Source organism: Myotis yumanensis, unplaced genomic scaffold (genome assembly GCF_028538775.1).
Source record: "Myotis yumanensis isolate MYYU_CA2020_CCGP unplaced genomic scaffold, mMyoYum1.0.hap1 SCAF_3, whole genome shotgun sequence".
NCBI lineage: Eukaryota > Metazoa > Chordata > Mammalia > Chiroptera > Vespertilionidae > Myotis > Myotis yumanensis.
In genome coordinates this window covers 120,913,739-120,938,001 of record NW_027223754.1, presented here as the reverse complement: position 1 = coordinate 120,938,001, position 24,263 = coordinate 120,913,739, and the positions used below count along the sequence as shown (strand labels likewise).

At 39.1% G+C, this 24,263-nt stretch overlaps 1 protein-coding gene and 1 non-coding gene across 4 annotated transcripts in view; one reads left to right on the top strand and one right to left on the bottom strand.

Annotated features, from left to right (window-relative positions):
- KDM5A (lysine demethylase 5A) overlaps positions 1-10,030 on the bottom strand; it is a 107,241-nt gene extending 97,211 nt beyond the window's left edge. For 2 of the 3 annotated variants that reach the window (XM_070409509.1, XM_070409510.1), the window contains exons 1-3: positions 9,474-10,028; positions 6,522-6,599; positions 5,077-5,199 (exon numbers count right to left, since the gene is read on the bottom strand). In XM_070409509.1, the coding sequence (XP_070265610.1) occupies positions 5,077-5,199; positions 6,522-6,599; positions 9,474-9,638 (366 nt within the window). In that variant the 5' untranslated portion in view covers positions 9,639-10,028. Of the gene's footprint in view, positions 1-5,076; positions 5,200-6,521; positions 6,600-9,473 lie in introns of all 3 variants that reach the window. The other variant, XM_070409511.1, reaches the window with a different exon arrangement.
- A 13,949-nt stretch (positions 10,031-23,979) lies between these two features.
- On the top strand, positions 23,980-24,089 carry LOC139007782 (U6 spliceosomal RNA). The gene has a single exon (XR_011470944.1). It is a non-coding gene; the product is annotated as a U6 spliceosomal RNA (small nuclear RNA).
- The last annotated feature ends 174 nt before the right edge of the window (positions 24,090-24,263 follow it).

Here is a 24,263-nt window from a genome sequence, read left to right as displayed (position 1 = left end):
ACCAGCTCGCAGCCCCACGCACAACTATCACCAGAAGGCCAAGAGGGGCAAGAGCAGCTGTAGTGTTGCTTTCTCCTCACTTTTGGTAGCGAAATCCTCATGTTAAACATAAGAGGACACATTATTTTAAAAAGCCGTTACGTGGCTCCGTACCCTTTCTGAGTAAAGCGTGAACAGTCGTGAGACCTTTCCGAGCACAGGGACATGTTGCGGATGGAAATAGCTAGTTTCCATGTGTATGACCTTTGACCCAGCAACAAAAATCGTACACCTATGGATGAGGACAGTGGGGGGTGGGGGGGTAAGGGCAGAGGGTGGGGTGGGAACTGGGTGGAGGGGAGGTATGGGGGGGAAAAAGGGGGAACAACTGTAATAATCTGAACAATAAAGATTTATTTTTTTAAAAAAAAGAAAGAGCCGAAACCGGTTTGGCTCAGTGGATAGAGCGTCTGCCTGCGGACTGAAAGGTCCCGGGTTCGATTCCGGTCAAGGGCATGTACCTGGGTTGCGGCCACATCCCCAGTGGGGAGTGTGCAGGAGGCAGCTGATCGATGTTTCTCTCTCATCGATGTTTCAAACTCTCTATCTCTCTCCCTTCCTCTCTGTAAAAAATTAATAAAGTATATTTTAAAAAAATAAAAAATAAAAAGTAAATAAAAAATTAAAAAAGAAAGAAAAATTGATCTAACTACACTAGAAGGGAACAGAGGACCTGGAATTTGTGAGCATTTAGATTTCTTACACCCATTCCCCACTTATAATAGTAGAAAATCAGTATATAATATTTAAAACTAAAAAATGAATAAGTAGCATAATGAACATTTTATTTTGAAATATAAAGATTAAAATAGGAAACAGCTAAAAGAATTGAAAGTGATTAGCTCTGAGGAAATGGGAATGAAAATAAAGAAGGCAGAATGCTAGTCTTTAAAATAAATTTTTGAAAAATGTTTAAGGGCTAGAATAAATGTTCCTTGATGCACTGATTATAAACAGAAATTATTAAGGTAAAACTCCAATAAAATACAGACATTCCAAATAACACTTTTTATTATCCTATATAATAAAGTGGTGATATGCAAATTAACCCTCATGCCCTCACAAGATGGCTGCCTACGACCAGGCCAGCAGGGGGGTTAATGAGGGATGACCAAACGACTGAACAAGCAGGCTGTGTGGGGCGACCAGGCCAGCAGGGGGGTTAGTGAGGGACGACCAAACGACTGAACAGCAGGCTGCATGGGGCGACCAGGCGGAGGGGGAGCGGGGGGGAGGGCCTGTGAGGGGAGACCAGGCTAGCAGGGGGGGCAGTTGGGGGCGACCAGGCCAGCGGGGGGGTGGAGCAGTTAGGGGTGACCAGGCTGGCAGGGGGGACAGTAAGGGGTGACCAGGCCGGCGGGGGTGGAGGCAGTTAGGAACGACCTGGCCAGCAAGGGGGGCAGTTAGGGGCAATCAGGCTGGCACGCAAAGGCAGTGAGGGGCGATCAGGCCAGCGGGGGAGGGGGGCCAAGGCAGGCAGGCAGGTGAGCGGTTAGGAGCCAACAGTCCAGGATTGTGAGAGGGATGTCTGACTGCCCCCAGGATCGAGCCTAAACCAGCAGTCGGACATCCCCCGAGGGGTCCTGGATTGGAGAGGGTGCAGGCTGGGCTGAGGAGAACTCCCCCCCTGCACAAATTTTGTGCACCAGGCCTCTAGTCAAAAATAAGGGAGAAAGACAAAGTGATTTAACCAAAACAGGGAACCATCACACTGACAATTTAATAATTCAGAAGACTGAAAATTTGCTTCCCATTAAAAAGTTGTCAAAATCAAAGTGTTTCAAAATCATGTGTATAACACAAGCTCAAACGGTGTTCATCAACTGTCAGCCAAAAAATAAAATATTTTTTAAAGGGCATACCTAACATCCTAAAAATATCAGAACTCCAGGCCTGGCCAGTGTGGCTCAGTTGATTGCAGCATTGTGCTGTACATGGGAAGGTTGTGGGTTCGATTCCCAGTCAGAGCACATACCTAGGATGTGGGTTTGATCCCCCAGTTGGGGTACATATGGGAAGGGAATAGATCAATGTTTCTCTCTCACATCAATGTTTCTCCCTCTCTCTTTCCCTCCATCCCTCTTTCTAAAATCAGTAAGCATGTCCTCGGATGAGGATTTAAAAAAGGAAAAAATATATATATCAGAACTCTCAATGTTTTTTGTAGTTTTCAGCCTGAGCCTCTTGCTACAAACTAAAATGTCATGCTAATGAAATAACCACCCAATAATAGAGATCAGAATAGTGGTTACTTTGGGGGAGAGTTCTGACTGGGAAGGAGATAAAGGAGCCCACTAGAATGCTGTACATGTTCTATATCTTGATGTGCGTGGTGGTTCCATGAGTGTAGATAAAGATTGAACCCACTGACATTTAAGATTTGTGCACTGTGCACCAAGTTACACCTCAATGTAAAGAAAAAATATTCATGTGAGAGGCAGCAATCTATGACATTTAGAGAACAAAAGTATTATAAACAAAATATCTATAAATCAAAACCTGTCTGCCTTTTATCTTTAAGTCAGTTTTATAAGCATTCTCAAAGATTAGGGGAAAGAGATGTCCATGGGGACGTAAAGACAAGACTCCAATAAACCCTAGAACAATCAAACTTAACCTTTAATCAACATATTTTCAATACATTCTGTAAGTACTTAAACAAGATATACTTTATTAGCTATATTCTCCCTTTGAACAAAAAGGAATTGGATTTTTTCAAAACACAGTTAAACAATCCAGATGATAAATGTTACATAGAATTGTGAACAACTAGGTATTCAGATTAGTTTAGCTCCAAAGCCCCTTCCTAATTTTGAAATCCTATAACTGTATAAAACCAAGAATGCAACCTAATTTACCATCTAACTTAAACTTAATATTTACCTTTTAACTGTTAAAAAAGAAAGTTCTTAAAACAAATTATTTTTATCTGAATGGTTCCCTACAAGATACAAACCCATCCCTCAAATTCACTATATTTATCCACTGGTATCATAGGTTTTCATACACCTGAACTAGATAATTCTCAGCACAGTGCTTAGTTGTTGACATCATTACATGACTGATAAAACAAACCTAGAACTACATTTTAGCATAAGATTATACTTCCCAGAATTTTTGGCATAAAACAAAATTTTTAGAGAATTTTGACCTGATATTAATTTTCAAATGTATCGTAAAAAATAAGTTAGCCCTAGCAGGTTTGGCTCAGTGGACAGAGCGTCAGCCTGCAGACTGAAGGATCCTGGGTTTGATTCCAGTCAAGGGCACATGCCTGGGTTGCAGGCTCGATCCCCAGTAGGGGGCATGTAGAAGGCAGCTGATCAATGATTCTCTCTCATCACTGATGTTTCTATCTCTCTCTCCCCCTCTCCCTTCCTTTCTAAAATCAATAAAAACACAGTTTGAAAATAATAATTTAAATATCATTATTTTCACTTTTTTCTTGAAAGTGAAATCTTCCAAAATTAACTCCGTAACTCAAATGAGAAAAAAGATTTTATTTCAAAATAGTACATCAATCATCTATATATATAAAGGGCTAAGCGACCGTCCAACTGGTAACTATGACGTGCAAAGACCACTAAAGGGCAGATGCTCCAATCAGTAGCTATGATGTGCACTAACCACCAGGGGGCAGACGCTCAACACAAGAGCTGCGATCTGCGGTGACCAGGCAGCGGCGGTTCTCGGGTGATGCACCCCGGAACCAGAGAGGAGGGAGCCAGATTCCAGGGTGTGTCACCCAAGAACTGCCCTCTTGCAATCTGGGACCCCTCAGGGGATGTCAGAGAGCCAGTTTTGGCCCGATCGCTGCAGGCCAGGCCGAGAGACCCCACCTGCTGGAGGGACCCTGCTCACTCCGCAGACGCCCTTTGAGCCACGGTGCTACCCCAGGTGCAGCCACTGCGGGAGGTTGGCTCCAGAGCATCCAGCCCGTCTCGCCTAGTCCTGCCCCACCGGTCACCTTCTTATTAATTTCCTTCCAATGTGCACGAATCTGTGCAGTGGGGCACTAGAAGGATATAAAAGGCCACAGAAATAAGTTGAACCCTAGTCAGTGTGGCTCAATTGGTTGGAGCATTGTCCTGTACACCAAAAGACTGAGGACACAATTCCCCAGTAAGGGCAAATACCTACATGGCGGGTTTGATCTGGGCATACACAGGAAAGCAACCGAACAATCACTGTTTCTCTCTCAAATGAATATCAATGTCTCTGTCTCTCCTCCTTTCCCTCTCTCTAAAATCAATAAGCATATCCTCAGATAAAGATTTTTAAAAATTGTTTAAAAAAATAAATAAGGTGATTTGCAAAATTCCTCAGATAATCAAGCTGTCTTCACTCACAAATTAGAGCAATCATAAATTTTTATTATTGTATTACAAAATATGTCTTCAAGATAATTACTATAAATCCTGTTGCAGGTCAGTTAGTTTTCTTTACATTAGAGAATGTGAAGTTAATCTAAGTTTACCAGGCTAAACAAAGTTAACCTAAGTTTAAGCAAAAATTAGTCTAAGCACTTTAACCTTACGTTTGTGAGCTATTATTCATTCCACTGGATAATGCTGGCCTCAGTGAACTATTATCACTATTTAGAGGTATTAATACAACCGATATGCACCACACATAAGAATGTTGAATAACATCAATCTCTTTAATATACCAAATTTACATTAAGAAGTAGAAAAAATGACAAGCTCAACACAATACATTATACACTCAACACAAGATAATTATTAGTAGGTTGGTGTCATTTCTTTTCCATTATTGTGTACAAGAGAGCCTACTAATCTGAGTGTCATTAAGTATGAACCTCATAAGAAACTATGAAATAGATTTTAAAGATAACTTTGAGATCTCTCATTTCTATTCATGTTTGCACTTCACTGTTAAACAAATCCTACATAGGCAGTGATGTTCCCTTTTCTATCAAGTGTATTTAAAATTCCTAATTTAATAAATTTCGAAATTTAATAAATAATTTAATAAATTTAGAAATTTCCCAATCTCTAAACCCAGTAAAAGCCTCACCTTGCTCAAGGCATACAGATCCAGGATTTTTCTCTCTACCACAGGGATCTTCAAAGTAGATCCTTGAAGTTCCCAAAATTTTGCTAGTTGATCCAAGAAGTCCAGTCTCACTCTCGTCATTGCCTAAGATTATTAAAATACAGAAATCAGAAATAAGAAGCACATTATGGTTGAAAATAAATGTGTTGCATTAAACAAAGGTATTCATTTCACAAAAGAAATTCAGATTTTTCATTATTGCTTAGTCCAACTTTGTAAAATAAGCTAATAATAAAGAAGCAAAATATTTCTAATAAACTTTATTCATTTAGGCCAGGGGTCCTCAAACTACGGCCCGCGGGCCACATGCAAATACAAATATTGTATTTGTTCCCGTTTTGTTTTTTTACTTCAAAATAAGATATGTGCAGTGTGCATAGGAATTTGCTCACAGTTTTTTTTTAAACTATAGTCCGGCCCTCCAACGGTCTGAGGGACAGTGAACTGGCCCCCTGTTTAAAAAGTTTGAGGACCCCTGATTTAGGCAAAAAAGTTACTCTAATATATATGAACGGTTTTCATATTATCAACCAAAGCAATTTTCTGGGTGAAGATGGCTTAAATTTAAGCTAACCAGAAAATTTAAATCAAATTATTCTGTTTCATTAAGCATTCTGCCATTTCATCTGTAGATAATATGCTTAAGGAACACCAATTCTCTACCTCACTGATATTAAAATCCTTCATCAAGTATCTAATTACAAGAGCGTACAGGAGAAAGATATATATTAAAATCTCAGAAAATGTTTTAGGAGCATCAAGGGGAAAAAAGCCTCACATGACATATTAAGCCTTAGCTAAGATCTCTCTTTTGTACTCTGAAACAGTTTTCTATCACACTAAAGAATCTCCTAAAAATCTGGCAGACAAGAACAACAATATCTAAATAGAGATTAGTAATATTTAAAGGGACATCTTAACAAATCAAATTAACTTTAATTAAGATTTTAATTTAAAAATTAAAACTTTATTCCCCTGGAAAAGTACTGTTAGCCAAAGGAGGGGGGTGGGACTTCTGAAAACTAGTTTTGATAGAATTTATAAAACTATTTTCCGATCTTCTAACAGTAACAAAAATTTTTATTAAAACAAGTGCTGAATAAAGTACAACTTAAGAATTCCAGGTTAAAAAAAAAAAAAAAAGAATTCCAGGTTTCTGAAATTAACTAAACTGGATATTTCATCTACGAAAAATATGGCTAGAGATAATTTCCCATAATCCCAGTTAAGTGGAAAAACAGTATTAACTACCTGAAACATTTTTTTTTTAATCAGAAACATCCTTCCATTCAATCCCAATTAACATTAACTCTGAGCACTGGTACATGAACTTCTCAAAGTTCTCCACCAAGAGCCCTAACATAAAAAAATGAATCAGAATGTAGCAATGGCTATAAAATACTCACTTCAAGTTCATTCAGGCGCTGGACTCTGGGTGTGAAACGAAAGCTTTTTACTTCACATGCAAATGGAGGTTGCCAATCCTAAATAGAAAGATTTTCATTTTAAAATATATCGGTATATAAGCAAGGAATGCATTATTCCTCCCCTTAATTTAAGGGTTGAGTTATCACAAATCATGATGACAAGAGAACAAACAACTAATAAGTCTTCTTTATTATACAGACAGAAAGAGTCATATTTTTAAATATTTTTATTGATTTCAGAGAGGAAGGGAGAGGGAGAAAGAGATAGAAACATCAATAATGAGAGAGAATCATTGATCAGCTGCCTCCTGCACACCCCACACTGGGGATTGAGCCCGCAATCTACGCATGTGCCCAGATCAGGATCCACCCAGGACCTCCTGGTTCACAGGTTAACGCTCAACCACTGGGCCACAACAGTCAGGTGAAATAAAATATTACTTATTTCCAATTACTTATCTCTAATATTCTTAGTATTAAAATTTTATCTATAAATCCTCATATCTCACAAGTACCACTATTTACATCCCACATTATGCTTTCCCCAATTAGTCAAGTACAATGCAGTGAGCTCATGTATCTCAATACAATGTCTAATAAACATTCAAGTTTACAAATAAAAAAGAAAGCAGAATTTGAAAGAAACAAAGAGTACAATTAAAGATTTAAAAATAATTTTTAAGTACTTAAATAATTGGATGTTTTTTGTTTGTTTTTTTAAATATATTTTATTGATTTTTTACAGAGAGGAAGGGAGAGGGATAGAGAGTTAGAAACATCGATGAGAGAGAAACATCGATCAGCTGCCTCCTGCACTCCCACTACTGGGGATGTGCCCGAAACCAACGTACATGCCCTTGACCAGAATCGAACCTGAGACCCTTCAGTCCACAGGCCGTCGCTCTATCCACTGAGCCAAACCGGTTAGGGCTGGATATGCTTTTCATTCATGTATAATGTGACACAGCACTTTATAGTCTATGTTATATAAATGGGCATCCAAATAATTTTTTTAAAAGCAAACCCATAGAACAAGGACAATTTCCAGATTGGAGATGCAGTATAACTAAATGAGATAGCAGAATGCAAGTAGGGTTCTAGAAAATATACTCTGATTTGGCCAAAATATTAGTAAATCTGTTTGAAAACCTGAGTAATCAAAAACATTTACCTTACCTTGGAAACTAAAGAAATCCACCGGTATTGAAATTAAGTTAATTGAAATTAAATTTTTATTAAGGTGACATACAAAGAGAAGGTCTATTATTTCAACCTTGTTTTAAGTAATAAAAAAACTTGTGTTTTGTTTTACCAAAAGGAACCTTGAACAGAATTTCTAATTCATGAAGGCAACAGTAAAAAATATGGTTTAAGAAAAACTGCAGTGCTTAAGGTTTTGTCAATATTAGGTAATTTTGGTAGAAAAATGTTAAATGAAGCTTTTGGAGGATGGCAATGCCTGTATCATCAGTCACCATAGCAACTATCTGTTAATGCTTTACTTGCAATTGATAGTCTATAATCTTAAATTCATTTAGCACAATAGGAGTAGCACAATAGGAGTAGCACAATAGGAATAGGAGAAGCAAACAAATGGGTCTATGTTCAAAATCTACTTTGCTACTTGCCCAAAATCATACATTTGGTAAGTTGTTTAACTTACCCAGACCTGCCTCATCTGTAAAATGAGACTTTAGTTACCTCCTAGAGCTTCAAAGAATATTAAATGAAATAGTTTGTAGGTGCTATATTGGCTCCTCTCTCCACCCTCCCACCTTATCTCTTTTTATTCACTGGGGTGCACATCACCAGGGTAGTCTGTAGTGCGAGTAGAAGCTTTTTAAAATGCAACACGGGTAACAGTACTTAACATTTTAGTTGTATTATTAGTAGACAAAACATAAAGCAAGAAGCTTTAAGAAGCACTAAGGCAGTGGTTCCCAAACTTTAATGTGCATTAAGAATCATTTGCGAGTACTTGCTAGAAAAGCATATTCTATCAGGTCTTCCACATACAGACACTGATTCTGGCCTGGGAATGAGGCCGAGGGACCTACATTTTCACACGCAGCAGGCTGACCTTGGTGCCGGTGCACCAGGAACATCATTGGAAAAGCATTGGTCTACTGACCTTGATTAAATCACTCAGCGTCTCTGGGCATTAACTGCCTCAAACGGGTAGGAGTAACTGCTTTCTCTACCTTAAAGATTGATGTAATTAACCTATCAGCAAAGCTGGTTATTTGCAGTAATTGCGATTCGTAAATCTTTAATCCACCGTTCCTAGCATCAGAAGGTTTCGTTTTCTTCCACGTCTATCATTGAGAACTCTTCCTAAACCTCTACATTTAAAAAATAAATGCTGCCCCTTCTCTTCCCCAGGGAAGACTTTTTCATTGCAGCAGTAATTAGGCTGGGGTTCTTGTTTGGTGATACCGTCCTAGGGGGACGACGAGAGCTCAGATTACTGCTTAAGAAACCTTAGCCGTGAGACAAGGCCTGCAAATATTTAATAAATTAAGCAATAATAAGGCTTGGGTAAAGAAACAGCCGTCGGAGGAGTTTTTACTCTCGTTCTGTAATGACTGTACAGGAGTGTAGGACACATCATGCCATTAATACTTCGAACACCTCATCGGCCAACGAAAAAACCTAAAGCCTTTTGTTACCCTTGCCCACAATCCAGGAAGAAACGTATCAGTTCCCACGTTCGAAGCGGAAAGGCCCCAGGGACTCCACTCCCGTGTTCAGACAAGCGTACATCAGACCGCAAAAGAAACCAAGGCACAAACATCCAGAAACTGAGCTTCTAGTTGTTGAGAAATAAAGGAGGGCGAATGTGGAAAGACAGAAGGACCGGAAGAGTAAAACTAAACCGAATGCATCGACTCCCCCACTCTCCTCTTCTCCCCTCTCCTCAGACGCAGGTACCTTGGGCGGTCGAATTTTGCAGATGCCGGTTTTCTCCGCCAGAGGCCGGATGCGGCCGATAAAGCTGAGCGGGTCGGTGAACTCTTCCCAGCTCGGCTCAAAGACCGGGCACTCCGGCGGCGGCACGAACTCCGCCGCGTAGCCCCCCGGCCCCGCGCCCGCCATGGCCAAGCCCAGGGGGCCCCGCGGGGAAGCAGGCGGGCGAAGGCTGGCTGAAGCCCACCGAACTCTCTCACGTTCCCTGACGGGGGCCGAAGCGCATCTTCTGGGACCAGAACTGCTCAACACAGGAACCGCAGAATCGCTTCCTCCTTCGTTTGTTATTGTTTCCTTCGGGGCTTCTCCTCACAGAGCTGGGACTTTTCCGGAAGTGAACGTGCTGTCAAATCCCTCCGCCACGCCAAGAACAGAATCCCTCCGCAGCAGCACGTCGCCTCGTCCTACGACCTTCCTTCTTCCTCCCTTTCCCGGCAGTTCAGTGTTGTTCCTGGTCTCCTCGTCAGTGAAAGCTCCGCGCTGTCCTACGACTTCAACCGGCACGCCTGGGAGGTTCCATGATCTCTCCTGGGGGGTGGGGGAAGCACACGGAAATGAGGTGAGACGCGCTCTTCCGGCGCGGAGGAATGTGTAATGCGCCAGAGTGCAAAGGTTTTGCTTCCGGTGTGTGGGAGGGGGCGGCAAACCAGTTTCCCTTTGTGTATAAATGGACGGAAAACCCAGCCCGACCCAACCTCAGCCACCCCGCCTCGCTGCTGGTTCACTTGTCTTTTCCCACGTAACTAATCTTTGCAGATTCTCTTGTTTTTAGCCCTTTGACTCTTAGTGTCTCTTATAATAATCTCGGCCACTTTATATCGCCCCATCTCCGTGACAAGTTTGGGTGGAACCCATGCCCCAAATCCTAACGGCTGGCAGAATTGCTTTTTTGTTCACGTAGAAGCAACCGCTTTGACCTTGCTTTTCCAACTGTTGCCAGCCCCCAAGTCATCTATCTCAACAGCGGCCACTTTCCTCTAGCACCACACGCTCCGTAATCCTTTCTCAGTTTGCTGTAAAAGCTATGACAACTGTTCTGACCCTGCTTGTCAAAAATCTCTCTGCCTGTATCCATCTCCACTTCCTACAAATTGTGGAGAATAACGCAGAAATGTCTACGGAAACCATGAGAGTGTATTTCTTAGAATCAAATATTTGTTGAAGGAAGACTTAGTTAGCTTCCCAGGGCTGTTCTCCTCCCTGTTCGCTCTGAGCTTACCCGGGACCAAAATTGCCAACTATGGCTGATGACTCTCAAATCTGTATTTCCAGCCTGGGCTTCTCTCCCGAGTTGTACCTAGCTACTTACTGGACAACTCCACGTGGTAAACGTAAAGTACCTTAAACTCATAGTGAGTTCTCCAGTGTTTTTTCAGTGTTTCCAGTTTCCATGAATGACTTCAACCATTTACTCAGTTGCCTGAACCAGAAATATAAAAATAATCCTTAACTCCTGCTTCTTTAAAAAAAAAAAAATATATATATATATATATATATTTCTTTTTTTTTTATTGACTTCAGAGAGGAAGGGAGAGGAGGGAGTGATAAAAACACCCATGATGAGAGAGAATTATTAATGGGTTGCCTCCTGCACACGCCCTACTGGGGGTGGAGCCCACTAGCCCAGCATGTGCCCTGACTGGGAATCCAATGGTGACTGGCAACCACTGAGCCACACCTGCCAGGCACTTCTGCTTCTTTACTATCCATATATAATTACTAGAGGCCCGATGCACGAAATTTGTGCTAGGTGCTCGGCCCTTGCAACCCGGGCTTCGTCCAGAAGGTCATCTGGAAGGATGTCTGGAATGACATCCAGAAGGTCCTTTGGCTATCCAGTCTAATTAGCATATTATGCTTTTATTATAGATGTATCAAGTTTGGAGATTTTATCGCCTAAAAATCTTAAATCCATCCATGTTGCTCCATCCCTTTTATCACTTTCCTAATTAAAATTTTTTCTCATCTGAACTGTTGATAATAGCTCAGTTTTTGCACCTGTCAAATCCCTCTCTACTCAGTTGTCATAATGCTTCATCTAAAAGCAGTCATGTCATTTTTCATCTCCAAACTCAACAGTTCCAAACTTTTTACTAGTTGCTGCTCTACTCCCAAGCTTCATCTCTTGTGCTTTTTCATATACATACTACACAGAAATTATTGTGATGGTTTGAATGCACCATGCTTTCTCTCACCTCTGAGCCTTCATAGGTAATGTTTCCTTTGTTGGAGCATATTTGTAGTCTTCTGACCCCAGTTTCCTATACCCCTTTCTGGCTAAATTTCTACTCATCCTTCACCTGTCAGCTTAAAGATCACTTCCTCTGGAAAGCCTTCCCTAATGCTCTAAGTTTGTTTAGTGAGCAGCAACCTGTGCTTTCTTATCAAACTTTTTGAAATTACTTAATTACTTTCTTCCTCAGACTATAAACTATACGAAGGCAGGGGCAGTGTCTGTTCCATCACCTAGAATAGTACTTGGTGTTTAGAATGTGTGCAATAAATATATGTTGAATTAATGAATTAATAGATTCACTTTGTGTTTCATTGCCTCATTACGTTTACATTTAATAAACTGTATTTGAGACTCTACTAGGATGTAATATATCCCTCCATTTGATTATAGCATCCAAAAGTTGATGCCCAGTTACTTATACCCACCAGTCTAATTTTCATACACAAACACTTTGAGGGGATATTTCTGCTTCAGTTAGCCTTTGTTGTGTAACAAACCACCTCAAAACTTTGTGGCTGAAAATGATAATTTTATTATTACTATTCTGTGAGTTGGTAATCTGTTCTCATGGCATGGCCTGAGATCACTCATGCAGCTATAGTCATCTAACAGCTTGACTAGAGTTGGAGGATGCAAGATGATCTCACTCACATGGCTGGCAGTTGGTGCTGGCTGTTATCTGTGAGGTCTCAATTCACATGACTTCTCATCCTTGGTAGGGTTATAGGGCTTTTTTATGGCATGGTGGTCTTCGTGTTCCTAAGTATGAAAGTGGAATCCTAAAGTCTAGCCTCCAAAATGTTCAAAATCACTTCTATGACATTCTATTAGTGAAGCAAGAGGGTGGTAAATTAACTCCATTTCTTCACAGGAAGAGCAACAATACTACATTGCAAAGATATAGAGAAAGAAAGATGTGATTCATTGCATACAATTATGATTTACAACAAAATTTGAGATTTTTTACTACTTAAATTTGGACAACCATGTTATTCACACAAAAAGGAAAAAGTAATGAAATTCTAAGTAAAACAAGTAACAGTGAAATAATTCATTTCATCAAACATTGAATTAAAATATAATGGTTTTGCTTTAACATTATTAGAGCAGCAAGGCCCTGATAGACCCTCAGTACAAGCACAAACTCCCAAAAGTTTGTATTGTTCCTGTTGATTTCCTATTATTCTTTAAAGTTATACTTATTATCTAAACTATCCTCCTAGTAGCATATAAAATTATAAAGTAACGATTCTCAGTATTTTTTTTTAATCTTCACCTGAGGATATTTTTTCCATTGCTTTTCAGAGAGAGTGGAGTGTGGGGCAGGGAGAGAAACACAGGGATCAGAGCGCGAACCCACAATCCAGGTGTGTGCCCTTGATCAGGAATTGAACCCGAGACCCTTCAGTGCCCGGGTCAGTGCTCTAACCACTGATCCACACTAGCCAGGGCAATTCTCATTCATTTTTATTTGCCTTGATACTCCTGAGAAATCTGTAGCAGTCACACTAGCAGTGAGTCTGTAAGAGAAGGGCAGTAAGTATCTGCTGGGGATGAAAAAACCTTCTCCAGTTGCTCCCACCTCAGATTCAGATGCTACCCTTCACCTCATACCCACCCCTTTGAATCACTATTGCAAAGATCCAAAACTTGTGTTTTATCAGCCCTTCTGAGGGCATTCTTCACACATGATGTTAAATTGACTGTCAGGTATTTGGGTTTTGGGCAGAATAATTGAGTAGAGCTGTAGTTCAAAGGTGTTTTCATTATTTAAATAGTTCTTAAAATGAAACTTTCAGAGAAAATAAATAATATTGGAGTATTATTTATTTATCTTAGTGCTAGTATAGAATAAAATGAAAACTGCGGTCATCATTGGCGAGGCTGTGGTCTCTGGATTTTTTAAAGATGCAATCAAACTTCATAAATTTAGATTCATTGATAGAGAGCTAGTTTTAAAAAGCAAAAAAATCAAAATTACTAACTTTTTAAAATATATATATTTTATTGATTTTTCACAGAGAGGAATGGAGAGGGATAGAGAGTTAGAAACATCGATGAGAGAGAAACATTGATCAGCTGCCTCCTGCACACCCCCCACTGGGGATGTGCCCGCAACCAAGGTACATGTCCTTGACCGGAATCGAACCTGGGACCTTTCAGTCCGCAGGCCGATACCATATCCACTGAGCCAAACCAGTCAGGGCAAAATTACTAACTTTTTAAAGAAAGGCCATTGTAACCCTAACCGGTTTTGCTCAGAGGATAGAGGGTCGGCCTGCGGACTGAAGGGTCCCAGGTTTGATTCCGGTCAAGGGCATGTACCTTGGTTGCAGGCACATCTCCAGTAGGGAGTGTGCAGGAGGCAGCTGATCGATGTTTCTCACTCGTCGATGTTTCTAACTCTGTATTCCCCTCCCTTCCTCTCTGTGAAAAATCAATAAAATATATTTAAAAAAAAAAAGAAAGGCCATTGTATTTTAAATATAATTTGCCAGTGGTTCTCAAACTTTTTGGTTTCAGGATCCCTTTACACTCTTAAAAATTATTGAGAACCCTAATAAGATCTTGTTTATATGGATTATATGGCATAGATATTTACTATGTTAGACATTAAAACTAAGTGTTTAAAATATTCATTTAAAAATAAAAGTAATAAACCCATTACATGTTGGATTAGTCAGCATTCTCCAGAAAAACAAGACCAATAGGATGTGTATATAGATGGAAAGAAATTTATCATGAGCAATTGGTTCACATACTTAGGAAGGATGGCAAGTCCCAAATCTGCAGTGTTGGCTGGCAGGTTAGAGGCCCAGAAGAGCTGACAGTACAGATAAAATCGGAAGGCAGTCTGCAGCAGATCTCCATCTTGTTTTGGGGAGGCTGGCTTTGTTTCTATTTAAGCCTTCAACTGATTGAATGAGGCCCTCCACATTATGGAGGGCAGTCTGCTTTACTAAAAATTCATTAATTAAATGTAAACTTCACTCAAAAACACTCTCCAAGGTGACACATAAAATTAGCCATCATACATGTGGTTCTTTTTGTTGTTGTTATTAATCCTCACCAGAAAAAAAATAAAAATTAAAATTAAAATTAAAAATTAAAAATTAAAAAAATTCTCACCAGCGAGAGAGCAAGGGGAGAGAGAGAGAAACATTGACTTTAGAGAGAAACATCAATCAGTTGATTGGGAATCAAACCGAAGCCTGGGTATGTGCCCTGACCAGGAATCAAACCGGCAACCTTTCAGTGCACAGGACAATGCTCAACCAACTGAGCCACTCTGGCCAAGCAGCCATCATACATTGTAATAAAATATATTTTATTAATAATAATATTTTCAAACTATCCAATCAAAAAATGGGCAAAGGACCTACATTGACACTTTTCTTTTTTTTTAAATATACTTTATTGATTTTTTACAGGGAGGAGGGGATAGGTTTAGAGAGTTAGAAACATTGATGAGAGAGAAACATCGATCAACTGCTTCCTGCACACTCCCTACTGGGGATGTGCCCGCAACCAAGGTACATGCCCTTGACCGGAATCGAACCTGGGACCCTGGAGTCCTCAGGCCGACGATCTAGCCACTGAGCCAAACCGGTCAGGGCAACGTAGACACTTTTCGAAAGAAGGCCAAGAAACATGAAAACATGCTCAAAGTCACTAATCATCTGAGAGATGCATATCAAAACAACAATGAGAGCCCTAACCGGTTTGGCTCAGTGGATAGAGCATCGGCCTGCGGACCGAGAGGTCCCGGGTTCAATTTCGGTCGGGGGCATGTGCCTTGGTTGCGGGCACGTACTCAGTGGGGGGTGTGCAGGAGGCAGCTGATCAATGTTTCTCTCTCATAGATGTTTCTAACTCTCTATCCCTCTCCATTCCTCTCTGTGAAAAATCAATAAAATATATTTTTAAAAAAACAACAATGAGATACCATCTCACACCTGTCAGAATGGCTATCATCAACAAATCAACAAACAAGTGCTGGAGAGGATGCGAAGAAAAAGGAACCCTCATGCACTGCTGGTGGGAGTGCAGACTAGTGCAGCTACTGTGGAAGACAGTTTGGAGTTTCCTCAAAAAGTTAAAAATGGAACTCCCATTTGACCCAGTAATCCCACTTCTAGGAATATATCCCAAGAAACCAGAAACACCAATCAGAAAGGATATATGCACCCATATGTTCATAGCAGCACAATATACAATAGCTAAGATTTGGAAAGAACCTAAGTGCCCATCAGCAGATGAGTAAATTAGAAAACTGTGGTACATCTACACAATGGAATATTACGCCGCTATAAAAAAGAAGGAACCTTTACCATTTGCAACAGCATGGATGGAACTTGAGAGCATTTTGCTAAGCGAAATAAGCCAGTTGGAGAAAGATAAATATAACATGATCTCATATGTGGGATATAATAATCAACATAATTTGATGAACAAGAATAGATCCAAAGCTCTAGCTGGTTTGGCTCAGTGGATAGAGCATTGGCCTGGGGACTAAAGGGTCCTGGGTTCGATTCTGGTCAAGGGCACATGCATGGGTTGTGGGCTCAACCCCCAGTGGGGGGCGTGCAGGAAGCAGCCGATCAATGATTCTCTCATCATTGATGTTTCTATCTCTCCCTCTCCCTTCCTCTCTGACATCAATAAAAATATATTTTTTTTAAAAAAAGAATAGCCGAAACCGGTTTGGCTCGGTGGATAGAGCGTCAGCCTGCGGACTGAAGGGTCCCGGGTTCAATTCTGGTCAAGGGCATGTACCTGGGTTGTGGGCACATCCCCAGTGGGAAATGTGCAGGAGGCAGCTGATTGATGTTTCTCTCTCATCGATGTTTCTAACTCTCTATCTCTCTCCCTTCCTCTCTGTGAAAAATCAATAAAATATATTTAAAAAAAAAAAAGAATAGATCCAGAGACAAATAGCAGGAGAGGGGGAGGTTAGAGAGCAACCAAAGGACTTGTATGCATTCATATTAGCATAACCAATGGACACAGACACTGGGGCAGTGGGGGCTTGCCCGGGGTGGGAATGGCTTGGGGGCAAGGGGGCAGGGATCAAGTGGGGGAAAAGGAGACAATTGTAAAACTTTAGACAATAAAAAAATCAAATAATAATATTTTCAAAATGTAATGAGAAGTGTGGCATTTATTTACATTTTTGAAAATTTTTTAAATGTTCATCTTAGTAAGATTGAGCTGGATTCTCATATCTGTTTCTGCTTTCAATCTGTTGTGATATGTTTTGGTTGAAATATATGAAGAAAATCCAGAATCACACAAATATGTAGTTGAAAAAAGGGGGAAATATATTTTAAATATTTAGTCTTTTCACTAATATTTTACTTTATACAGTGTTTTCTATATATTGGCTCACAGTTTGGAAGTCAGAGCATAGAAAAAAACAAGAAAGTTATTGGCCAGCTTCCACATCATACTACAAAGCATGGAGAAAAGGGAATCAATGTCAACGTTGGAGAATTTTGCAGTGTGTATTGAGAAATTTAAAGTGAAGGATGTTTTCAGAATTTGCCATGCAAGCATATTTTTCATAGAATTTGTGTTGACCCATGGCTTTTGGATCATCACACATGTCCAAAGTGTAAACTTGATGTCATCAGAGTCCTGGGATGTTGGAGAGAGCTTGAGGATGTGCAGGAGATGCCCGCTCCAGAATCAGGCCGTGGAAGTGTTTTGGCTGCAAATTTGAGTATTACTGTACAAGGCTAAGACAGAATTTGGGAGCAATTCACCATTGTCCTCCACTAATCTGTGCCACAGTGTGGTGCCAGTTATAAAGAAAATGCAGGTAAAAACTAACAGCCTACTAGAAACAGGCAGGAACAACCTTCAGTGTGGAGACCCCGTCTCCAGCACACTTCCCACTGACAGCAACACCCACAGAGCTTTGAATTAAAAGACATTTTATATTTATTACTTTAGTACGTAGTTTGTATATTTGAAACTATGTACATTCTTGAGCTTTCAGGTTCTAATTTGATGTACAAAAGGCTAAATATTTTATTTTTAAAGAGGATTTTTTATTAGTCTCCATATAGTATTTATCTACTAAACCATATTGTTTATGATTAATATGCTATTTCAGACTATTCAGAGATTACTAGGGAAGGCACTCTAATATAAAGGACGGTAATGTTTTTAAAATACTAGACTAGCTACTACCGTACTATATAAACAAGAGCAATTCTGTCTCTCAAGGATGAATTTAAGACTAGGTAAAGTGGAATTGTGTTATTAAATTCTGTAATTGATCAGTTCAGTTTTCCCTGGAGGAAATACTTTTTTAGAATATTAAACTTAAAAATGAGATGAGAGAAACCTATAGCTTTCTTGCACCTGGGTATTATTTAGAGAGATTTAAAAATCTGAGAACATTTTTTCATTGTTGTTTTCTATTTGGAATTAGAAGAAAAGCACTAGATGACTTTAGGATTTGCATTTTTGCTTTTATTACCTAATTTCTTGTGACACCTTGATGGAGACAGAAATGTGTCTATTTTTTCTACAAATAAAAATGCTAATATTCTGTAAAAACATAAAATAAATAAATATTTTGCCTTGTCAGATAATTATAATTTCTTAAAGGTTGGCAATGTGGAATGTAAAGCTTTAAAATAAACTTTTTTTTACTCTGTTACATTAAAATGATAATCAACATTGTCCTTGAGTAGATTTTGTTTAGTCAGTTATGATTTTGTAACATTAAAATAAATATAATAATTTTACACTGTATAGTTACTAGATTCTTCTATAATACAATAAGTTCTCATATATTCTTTAACAAATTTTTAAATTCATTTAAGCCAAAATAATGAGTTTATTTTGCATTTGATGATCTGTGATTGAATTCAGTTGAGTTCAACAATTCAATTCAGTAAACATTTCTATTTAGTTCTCACCTAGTGCTATGTTTGAACATCACTTTAAATCAGTGCTTCTTAATGTGGGTCAGAATGAGGTTTGGGAAAGGCCTTATTGCTAGATTTAACATTTAGAAAACAGACAAAAATGGTTATTAGTATTACAAACTACCGAAAGTAAAAGTCAAGAAATTCAATATGAGTACACATATGATATACTTAAGACTCATTTTTAAGTGGGGTTTGGAAAAACAGACTTTATCTACTTTATAGGAGACAAATCAGAATAGGAGAGAGAGAGATTCAATTTTTATGAACTATTATGGCCCAGTGCACGGATTTGTGCACATTGAAAGGAAATTAATTAGAAGAAAGATTCGTGAGGTAATTACATTACTACAAAAAATTACATGTCAAAATAGTATATATAATATAGTATTATAAAATTAAAACACACATGCGATTGGGGCCAGTGAGAGCTTTATATGTATCACGCGTGCATGAGTCAACATTTATTTTCAAATTGCCAGTGCACATCATATGTACCAGTTGGTCAGTTGGTCGGACAGTCGAATGGACATACAGTCAGTCCCTTAGCCTTTTATATATAGAGATAAAGTTGGAAAGCTGTGATTTAAAATATTCCTTCTTTCTTTATCATGACATTAATTAAAAAATCATTTGAAATATGGCATTAAAAATTTTTAGATCATTTTATTTACCAGAGTCATTGAATGTAACATAGGCCTGAGATTTATGTTATCTCCAAATTCTTATGAAATGCCACCATGGATTATTGAACTAATCCCTTCCTTTATAACTTTCTTTTATATATCTTAATGTTTAAATGAAAGATCTGTTAGTCACTATGTTCAAAATTCTGGTATAAATGTACTCTCTTTTTTTTACTTTTAAAATTTTTTTTCAATTATAATTTACATTTAATATTCTTCTATATTAGTTTCAGATGTACAAAAGTGTGGTTAGAAAATCATATACTTTACAGAGTGGTTCCCCTGCTGCTTCAAGTTCCCAACTGGCCCCATACATATTTATCATGATACTAGAGGCCTGGTGCACAAAATTCGTGCACTGGGGGTGGTCCCTCAGCCCAGCCTGCGCCCTCTCGCACGCAGTCCAGGACCCTTTGCTCCTTACTGCCCGCCTGCTCGCTGCTCCTTACCACTTGGCTCGCTGCTCCTTAGTGTTGCTGCAGAGGTGGGAGAGGCTCCCGCCACCACTGCTGCGCTCGCCAGCCATGAGCCCAGCTTCTGGCTGAGCAGCGCTCCCCCTGTGGGAGCACACTGACTGACCACCAGGGAGCAGCTCCTGCGTTGCGTGTCTGCCCGTTGGTGGTCAGTGCGCATCATAGCAATCTGTCCTTCCACCAGTTATTCCACCTTTCGGTCAATTTGCATATTAAGGTTTATTATATAGGATTATTGACTTTATTCCTTATGCTATAATCTACATCTCTGTGACTATGCTGTAATTACTAATTTATACTGATTAATCCCTTCAACTTTTTCATCCAGCCTCTCTAAATGTAGCCTCTTAACCAAAGTTTTTCTGTATATGCATTCTTTCTCTCCTTCTGGAATACTATCTCTTACTAATAAGACTAATTAGACTATTAGACTGATCCTACAGTTTGATTATCTATTTCTTTCATAGATAATTCCTTCTTATCATTGACGTCACCATTGCTTTAAAGTTCCACAATTTTTGAAAACAATTTAAACCTTTGCGTATTCTTCATATGAATTGATAGTGTTATTTTATCTTTTCTTCAAGATAATGAGTAAATATATTTGTACCTAAAATTAAGGTCTGCAGAAACTATTTGTGAATTATCACTGTCTGTTGTCCTCCCTTAATTAAAGTAACAACTACTTTCCAATCGGGTTATCTGAACATTCATATTTAGTTTATGTCTACCTTCCCTCAAAGTGCCCACAGCTTATGTCTGCCCAACATATTAGTATTATTTACTTGAATTTTATTTACATTTTTAGTTTAATGTATTCCTAATCAAGTATTCTTTTATACTGAGGAGATAAAGGGCTGTTGGAAGGCAAGACACAAGATTACCAATGAATTTAAGTGCATGATGAATTGTTTCAGCAGTCCATGGATATGTATCAAAGAACATCTTATTACTGCTTCAAGGAAAATAGTCTGTATTTTTCAGTTTACAAGGTCCTTTGCTATCTTTCTGGATTATGGTTCAGTTTTGGTGTTTAATTTTATATCCCCTACTGCAAATGGGGGTAAATGACAATTTGAATTTATTCCATATGAGTAACTAGTGGAACTTCAAAATGTACTGTAAAAAAGTAATTTAGCTAAGTAAAACATGTCACTTGACTCTCTAAATTTATATTTACCAAAATATTTGTGTAGTTTGTAATGTACCAAGAGCTTCTAAATTTAAAAAATGGGTGAAGTATCCTCTCATAATTGATTTCTGTTAGCCCAAATTTATTCCAAAGACATTATCAATAATTTTCTAAACCACATATGACTTTAAAGAGGACAGACAACACAGACCTTTCTCTCTACTATGTACCAACCTAGATAGGAGAGTAAAAATAAAAATAATAATTATGGAGAGGAGATGGTAAACAGCCTTCTTCTACCTTCTCTCTGCACAGTGGTTTTCAATATTAAAATAATGGTTACTAATTATTTCTTTGTTTTCTTGGTGTAGATTCCCTGGATAGGCATCTACTTTTGGTATACTCATATTTCCTTTAATGTATTTGTATGTGCTTTGTCTGTTTTTCTGTGTGCTCTCAGAGAATAGTTATTACTTCTTAAATACAGCATTAAGCAAAGATAGGAGCATACTAAATATGTGCTACTTCAATTTTATTGATTCTTGCTCTGAGATATATTGTTTCTGTGAACCCTATGATTTCTCCCGACAACTAAGAGAAGCCAGAAATTTACTCTTTAGTTATTTGTATTGAACTAACTAAAAGTTAATTTTTTTTCCAGAAAGGTAATGATTCTTTCACTAGAAAAAGAAAACCTAGTACATGATTCTAAGAATGAATAAAGGGAGAGATTTGAGGGTATTTTCATAGTCATCGAGTGAGTAAAGCTTGGAGAAAGGTGAAAATTGGCAAGAGCATAAAATGCCAGAAAGAGATCATGTGAGATAAGACAGATAATAAGTGATCATTAAATTGAGCAATTAGTAGGTCATAAAGCAATTTAAACAAACTTACGGAGTCAAAATGCAGTTCCTGGTGAATTGGGGGTGAATGGGAGGTGAAGAAAAGGAGCCATCCACACACTGAAGATTCCTTGGCTGTAGAGGAAAAGGTGGGGTATGGACATTATAAAGGAGAATGAAAGAGAGTTTTTATTTTTTTTAAATATATTTTATTGGTTTTTTACAGAGAGGAAGGGAGAGAGATAGAGAGTTAGAAACATCGACGTGAGAGAAACATCGATCAGCCGCCTCCTGCACATCTCCCACTGGGGATGTGCCCGCAACCCAGGTACATGCCCTTGACCGGAATCGAACCCGGGACCCTTCAGTCCGCAGGCCAACGCTCTATCCACTGAGCCAAACCGGCTTTGGCAGAAAGAGAGTTTTCACAAGCTAGGAGAAATGAGTACATCTAAGTGCTGTGGAGGAAGAACTAATGGAGAAATGGACGTTGAGTATATAAGAGAAAAATCAAAGTCTCTGAAGAGATAAAAGAAAGAGAGCATGATGAGAAGAGGAACACATCTGTCTGCAAAGCAAGGAAAAGAAGGAAGGAACTACAAGTACAGAGATGGTAAGTAAGTGGGTAAGAAGACAAACAGTTGAGGCAGTTGGTGCCTTTGGGAAACAAAGAGGGAGGTACTGGAAGGGCTGCATTAGGGGCTTGAAGTAAATGGTGAGTGTCCAAAATGGTGACTGTGGAAATTAGGAGAAGGAACAAACATATCCTAGGAACCTAGGAAGTGTTCTTTTTTTTTTAACTTTTAAAAAATATATTTTATTGATTTTCTACAGAGAGGAAGGGAGAGGAATACAGAGTTAGAAACATCGATGAGTGAGAAACATCGATCAGCTGCCTCCTGCACACCCCCTACTGGGGATGTGCCCGCAACCAAGGTATATGCCCTTGACCGGAATCAAACCTGGGACCCTTCAGTCCGCAGGCCGACCCTCTATCCACTGAGCCAAACCAGTTAGGGCAGGAAGTGTTGTTTTTTACTTCTGAGGGTTTAACTAAAGTTAGAGAACATAAATGTATAGTGGTATTGTAACTGAACAAAAAAACACAGGTTTAGCTGCCTTCCGTGAAAGCCAAACCCTGAGGCAGGTGCTGGTGCAAAAGGAAAGAGGTTTTATTCAGGTGCCATGTCCTAGGAGAATAGTGGACTCCTGACTCAAAGATTACCTCTCTTCCTGCTCAAGCCCACCATTCTTATAGGGATAGACAGGGGAGAGCTTTTTTTCTATCCAATTATCTTGCTAGCTTTTGGCACACATGGGGCTCCTGTCCATTCATATTTCTAGCTTTTGGCGCTCACTGTAAAAACCTCTCCCTGTCATCATCTTGGCCAATGGGGAGGCTCCCCCGCACTCCGACTGACTGTCACAGTAACAGTATAATTTTCCATAAATGTGAGCCATTCTCCAGCAGCATACATAGAAGGCAGATGGTAAAAATAATCTCAAGTGATGAGATTATCAGGACAATTACAACAGGAAGACAAAGGAAAAGAGATGAGATGATTGGCAAGAACAGTCAATGTTATGCACCCCAGAACTAAGCTGAGTAGGAAAATAAAGCCCTGGGGCCAGAGAATATATCAAGCAAGTATTCCCCAAGCTGCTCTTCTCACAGCCTCCACATATATTCTTCCTCTTGTATTTTTCATTCTGATTAGTGTCAGCTACTCTAGCTAGCTTCCCTGTCCTGGGTCCAGTCATTTGGAACTTTAAAATATTTCCCATTTCCTTCATCATAATCCCATCATTGACACTCTTTTTAGGCCTTTAGCTTCACATGAATTATCACTGTAACCTCCCAAATCTTCCAGCATTATTCTTTTTTTAAAAAAATTATTTTAGAGAGAGAGACGAAGAAGAAGAGAAGGGGGAAGAGGAAGAAGGGGAGGAAGGGAGAAACATTGACTTGTTGTTCCATTTATTTATGCATTCATTGGTTGATTCTTGTATGTTCCCTGATTGGGTGGGGGGGGGGGGTGTCAAATCTGCAACCACGACGTATCAGGATAACACTCTAACCAGCTGAGCTACTGGGTCAGGGCCAGCATTGTTCTTAATTCATCCTCTGCCAATGGAATGATTTTTTTTTAAAAAGTTATCATGCTCGATTCAGGAGCACATATACTAAAATAATTGGAATGATACAGAGAGGATTAGCATGGCTCATGCGCAAGGATGACACGCAAATTCTTGAAGCATTCCATATTTTTAAAAAGAATTATCAATCTGTTATTAAATGATTGTAAGAGACAGATGGGTTGAGAATTAACTTTTGGCATTTGAGTGAATGATGACACATTACCTAGATATAGAATGAAAAGAAAGCAATCTAATAGGAGAGGCAATACACATGTAGAGAGAAATGTTATGCATGCATCCAAAAC